The sequence below is a fragment of the Cajanus cajan genome, chromosome 3, assembly GCF_000230855.2.
Source record: "Cajanus cajan strain Asha chromosome 3, NIPB_CcT2T_4, whole genome shotgun sequence".
NCBI classification, from domain to species: domain Eukaryota; kingdom Viridiplantae; phylum Streptophyta; class Magnoliopsida; order Fabales; family Fabaceae; genus Cajanus; species Cajanus cajan.
Window position 1 is genome coordinate 76,269,138 of NC_138519.1, and position 6,367 is coordinate 76,275,504.

General features: G+C 33.3%; 1 protein-coding gene across 1 annotated transcript; it reads left to right on the plus strand.

Moving 5' to 3' along the window:
* The first annotated feature begins 1,795 nt into the window (after positions 1–1,795).
* Positions 1,796–5,942, plus strand: LOC109795351 (ARM repeat superfamily protein). Its single transcript, XM_020354822.3, has 2 exons — positions 1,796–2,240; positions 4,822–5,942. The coding sequence occupies exons 1-2, from the start codon at positions 1,930–1,932 to the stop codon at positions 5,672–5,674; spliced, it is 1,164 nt and encodes a 387-aa protein (XP_020210411.1). The 5' UTR covers positions 1,796–1,929; the 3' UTR covers positions 5,675–5,942.
* Positions 5,943–6,367: the final 425 nt, after the last annotated feature.

Sequence of the window (6,367 nt, forward strand, 5' to 3'; positions counted from 1 at the left end):
GGGCCAACAGACTGGCCTATGGGTCACAACCCATTTTGCCATCCTTAATTAACTCTCCTTTCCTTTCCTTCCATTTATTTTATGTCCCCCAAATTTAGCTTCAAGTTTTATAAGAGATTATTTTGAAACCAAAAGAGAGAAAAATTATAAAGTGAATAGATCGATAGAGTTAAAAGTAAAAGTCTTGTATGCATTTAAAAAAAAAGTAAAATTCTTCTTCTCCAAAACGAGTATAAAAATTTATAATATAGAAATAAATTACTTCTTATTCCTCTTATAGAAAAAATTTAAGAAATTTATTTTGATAATTTTTGTAAGATATTTTCTAAATTATATATTGTATTTATTTATTTTTATACAAAACATCCTTAAATGAAAATATATTATTTGATTAAGTGAAAGGAGATTAATAGAAAAAGATATCAATATTTTAAAGAATAACTTAAAAAATATAATTTATTGACAATTTTAATTTCACTCACTAAATTAATTTTTAATTCTTGTAAAGTAGTTAAAACTTAAAAGAGTCTAATATTAAAATAATACCAACTTCATATTTAATATAAATATTTTTCTGACAATTCAATCAAACGGTAACTTCACAACAACAAATTAACCACGGCCATAAAAAAAAAAAAAGATAAAATAAGCACGTTTAAAAATCAACCTTTTATTTTTTTATTTTTAGAATGAACTTATAGAAACAAATTCAATGAGGATATCATTTTTTATTTCTCCACTTGAATATTCATTTCTATTATGTCTTGAATATTCGTCTGTTTGAAATTGAACAAACCTACCGACGATACACCATAGACAACGCTAGGAAAGCACGTATTCCATTATTCCCTGTCCTTTTTTGTTTTTTATTTATTTTGGATACATCTCTGTTATAATTTCTAATTTCTAATACACATATCGTAGCGATAATAATAATTGAATCCAAAGCAAATACATAAATTCCTTCTGCACCTTAACCCATGAAAATACTGAAAGCAATTGAAAACATGTGGAAGGGATATATTTGCCATTTCTGAAATCAACACAAAATAGAAACGCTAACAATAATAATGGGCCCAAGGCAAGGCCCACAAGAAATAGTGTAACACTGTAACGTAACACATTGATTGAAGACTTGGACCAAGAGAAGCATAGAGCCAAAAATAAAACATAAATATGCTTTTCTTCTTTAAGCTTTGCTCGAATTTTATTTTTAAGTCTTTTGAACAATTATTTTTTGTTAATTTTATTTCTAAAACTGTATTATTTTAATCTTTGAATTTTTTCATCTATTAATATTTTTTTCCACATATCAAGATTTTTGTAAATAAAGAAAAACTTTAAAAACTAAAATCAACTAAAATTTGTTCAAACATTAAAAAAAAAAAATTGACAAAATTTTATAGATAAAAAATATATTTAATATTTAGTTTCATTTTTTGTCATCCAAAGTTTACGATCTTACAAAATTTGTCAATAAAATTTTCATTTTATTATCTCATTAACAAATTATTTATCTCTATTAGTTGTATTAAAGTGTGATTGTGTATTTATCACATCATCATTTATAAACGATTAATATACTATGTTATTAGTTAGTGAAGAAGAAAAAATGATTAATTATCACTATTTGAAAAATTAGATAATTATAGCTGCTAAAAAAATAATGACTAAGTAGAAAATAAAATAATAAAAATAATAAGAAGAAGCAAATAAATAATAAATAAATGAAACTTATTGGAATGTTTTTACCAAACTACCGAACCAACAACTGCTCTCTCGCTTATAAGTCACACAATAACTGTTGCTTAACGCCTCTCCCAGAGGAGCCTCCACCCCCACACACTCTTGGCGTTTCTCATTCTCATCAAAAACCAAACAGATTTTTTTTTCTCTCTCTCTCTCTAGCTTTCTCTCACTACCTTCTTAATGGAGAGTCCTCATTCGCTCTCTCCCTCTTCCTCGTCCTCCTACTCCTCCGACGGCGTCGGCTTCGAGACGGAGGAGCCGCGGACGCCGCTGGCCGTGCGCCGCGCGCTGCAGCTCCTCAGCTCCGGCGACCCCGACCTCCGACTCCAAGCCGCGCGCGACATACGCCGCCTCACCAAGACGTCCCACCGCTGTCGCCGACAGCTCGCCGAGGCTGTCGGTCCGCTCGTTTCCATGCTCCGAGTCGACTCGCCCGAGTCCCACGAACCCGCTCTCCTCGCCTTGCTCAACCTCGCCGTCAAAGACGAAAAGTACCTTACACCTCTCCTTTTTTTAATTAACCTAATTTTTTTTTAAAAAAAAAGCGATAAATCATTAAATCATAAGTCTGTCTAATTATATTTTTTATATGGAAATGAAATCCCTAGATAATTAACTAATTGGATTTTTCGTGTGCGTGAGTGATTAATTTATTTATAGTGGGTTTTATTATTTATTTATTTTTCTGGTTTTTGTTAGTTGTTGTTTGACGTGGGTTTTTGTTTTTGATTCTGGGAATTCGGGCGCTTTATGAAACGTATGCGATACCTTGAAGCCATCGAGTTGGGGAATCGATGTGAAATTGAAATAAAATAATGTCAATTTGGGATTTGGTGTATTTGTATAATACAGTAGTATAATATATGGTATATTTGGTGTAATTGTAATTGTGATTTGGTGTATTTGTATAATTCTGATTCTGCTTCTGATTCTGTCTTTTTTCTGTCCCCTCAGTTTCCTTTTCTTACTTTTATATTTTTGGGGCGGGATGATTGGGTTTTCGTTTTTATAATCTACCTAGATATTTGTTAGGAAAGACGATGACGATGGATGATATGCTTTTCTTTTTCCTTGGTGGGAGGGAGGGGTAGTTAGTTACCATCTTAGACAGAAAATAAGAAAAACCACTTTATCATGCCTTAGAATGGAAGAGTCACATATTTCTGTGGTTGATTCAATTCTTTAAAGCATTTTTTTTATATTAAGGGAAATTGAACTAATAATTGGTATTTTTATCGGTATAAATTGAAGGTATTACCAGGTTACAACGATTCACGCGCACACTGCATATTAATGATATTTATCTTTTATATTATTAATGATAATAAATTTTGTTAATAATAATAATAATAATAATTTTGTGTGTTGTGATGAGTATTATTCTGTCATCTTGTGAATTCTAGAATGTGAATTACGTTGCTTTGGGATGATAATTGCTTTTGATGGCTGAAATGCATGCACACTAATGCTATATCACAAGAAAGAATTGGATGCTTTTTGTTGTTGAAACTTATCCGATTGCGAGGTGGATTTCCTTTGTTTCACATGGTGCTCTTTCTTTTTACCTTTTGTTTCTTTTCCTTTTTCGCTCATGTCTTATTCCGGAAGTAATCTTTATACCATTTATTGCTCATTGCTGCGGCTCAAGTTTCACCTTCTAGCAAAAGGAATAGTTGTAATTACTTTTTGCCGTCGCTTCTAGTTGGTAACTAAATACAGTATTTGCAGGAAGCAGCGCTAGTTAAAACATTTGAATTAGATATTGGTCTGCTTAGTCTGAATATGGTCATCTAGATGATGAATAATGCCGTGTTTATCAGATACGGAAATCAAAATAGCAAATGGGTTAAAAGAAGAAAGCTATTAGCATGCCTTGATGACTTTTAGGATATATATAAATGAGAGAATTCTAGTTATTATCTTATTTTTCCTCAACGCTTTAAAAATAGTGATGTAATATGATTAAAAAAAATACTGATGTAATAACTGTATGCTTAATTTTTCTAGCGATGGTTCAGATCTCCGCATTGAACGTGATTGTCGACCACTGAATGGCTTTTTACCAACTCCTCTCTTTAGTTTTGTTCAAGTGGGTTGAAAATGGGAAGGGTAAAAGAGTGGGGTAGAAAGTTTTGATTTTTACTCATTGTTGCTTGGTCAGAGGGTGGAAAATCACTTTCGTGCCGTAGGAGTGACCAGAATTTGTGGGCTTGAGTATAAATGAGTTGCACTCTTTTCTCACCCTCACCATATTTTTGTTATACCAAAGAATTCCAAATTTCATACCTTCCCATCTTCCACCTATGCAAATAAGCATACCTAAAATTTCTTTTTTTGGCTCATGTTTTAATGCATGATTATTGTCAATCTAAATCCTTTTGAGAAGAGATGACGGTACTTCTCTTGTGTTTACCTATATCTATTCCCTCCCTCCCACTCTATCTTATTTCTTTCTCATTCCTGGGACCTTTAGCAAGGTGTTTTGAGCCAGCATCACTGATTTGATGTGGTGCCTAAATTGTCCTATAATAGAGAGGTCATTGACTTGATAAGTGAGCCAGCAACATGGACAAGTCCGTGCTTAGCAAGAAATAAATGACATAATAGCTAACCACCACAAGAGGGTTAGACCAGGTGAATCAAATATAATTTTACTCTGGCTTACATCAATAGTATTATTGTTTCCACATTGTAGCATGACATGATGTCTCTTGCGGCCGGATTGGATATCTTCCAGGTTGTGATTGAATATAATGCCATTAACTAGAGAATCAACTCCAATTACTAGAAGATACCGGGATTTCAATTTCTTTTGCCTGGCAGATCTGATATTACATTATAAGCCTCATGAACTTGTAGCAGTTAATCATGAACTAAATGTTGGCTTGTTTGTTGTATCCTATGATCTTTATTTTATTGTGCTACCATTATACAATTATCAACCAGTTAGTCCCTTTATTTCTTTTTGCAGTTCAGATGTTTCAGTTTCAGTGGTGATTAACTTTTTTGCTAGATAATCCTTTTAGTCCTGATTCAGTCGTATTCAGTACTTGAACTGGTCTTATCTTGCAGGAATAAAATCAGTATCGTGGAGGCCGGTGCATTGGAACCTATAATTAGTTTCCTCAAATCTCAACATCAAAATCTGCAGGAGTCTGCAACTGCATCTTTGCTCACACTATCTGCCTCTTCAACCAACAAACCAATTATTAGTGCTTGTGGTGCCATTCCTCTTCTTGTGGAGATCCTTAGGGATGGAAGCCCCCAAGCTAAAGCTGATGCAGTAATGGCTCTCTCTAATTTATCAACATACCCTAATAATCTCGGCATCATTCTTGAGACAAACCCAATCCCTTTCATAGTTGATCTTATTAAAACCTGTAAAAAATCCTCAAAAACAGCTGAAAAATGCTGTGCTTTGATAGAATCCTTGGTGGAGTATGATGAGGGAAGAACTGCCTTGACATCGGAAGAAGGCGGGGTTCTTGCAGTTGTGGAAGTCCTGGAAAGCGGCACTCTTCAAAGTAGGGAGCATGCGGTTGGAGCACTGTTGACAATGTGCCAAAGTGATCGATGTAAATACAGGGAACCAATTCTTAGAGAAGGTGTCATTCCAGGACTTCTAGAACTTACTGTTCAAGGAACACCCAAGTCTCAAACAAAAGCACGTACCCTCTTGCAGTTACTGAGAGAGTCTCCTTATCCGAGATCTGAAATTCAACCTGACACGCTTGAGAATATAGTATGCAACATCATATCCCAGATTGATGGGGATGATCAATCTGGTAAAGCTAAGAAGATGCTTGCTGAGATGGTCCAAGTCAGCATGGAACAGAGTCTGAGACATTTACAGCAGAGGGCTCTCGTATGCACACCAAGCGATCTTCCTATAGCTGGCTGTGCTTCTGAAGTTTCTTCAAAATGATAGTTGCCGCTGGCCAAATCTGTCTATTTTTTTTTTGGTCTTTTCACTTGGGTTTGTGAGATAAACTTCCATAGTAAACAAAAAAGGCAAAAAAAAAAAGGAATAATACATAGTGAGTATGCCAGTCCAGGCCGATGTGGAGGTATCGAGTGACTGGTAATTGTCAATAAAGTAAGTTCTCAATGGTAAAGGGCATGATTTTGTAGTTGGTTTGTAAAGAAGCTGTTGTATAAAATGACATACAAGTAGTAAAAGCTCTTTATCCAAATTTCTTCCTCTTTTCTGCAATGGCTTGTTTTACAGTTTAACTCTGTTTTAATCGGCATTTGATGGAACGTATTTTTTTTTTTTTTTATTTGGCTGAAATAGTAACACGATAATTGATTTTAAATCATTATAATTATAATTAAATTAAGTTATCCTGAAAATTTTAAATCTGAAACTTGTTATAAAAGTACATTTGATTTTTTTTTTTGTAAATTCTTTTGCTCGGAATATCTTAAAAGGAATTTATCTTTATTAATTTCCTTTTGTTTTTTGTCGTTAACTAAAATAGGTAGAATGAGAAAATAAGTAAATAAATATTATCCATTAAAATAATTGAAATCTAATATACTTAAATACAAGCAAGCTGAGAGATCTAATTATAAAGTCCTTAAATTAAAAAGGTCTCAATTAATTTGAATTGTAATT

Bases quoted from the DNA above. Each gene is read 5' to 3' on its own strand.
- LOC109795351 (XM_020354822.3), top strand. From the start codon at position 1,930: ATGGAGAGTCCTCATTCGCTCTCTCCCTCTTCCTCGTCCTCCTACTCC. The intron at 2,241-4,821 runs GTACCTTACACC...CTTATCTTGCAG, and splicing joins CTCGCCGTCAAAGACGAAAA to GAATAAAATCAGTATCGTGG.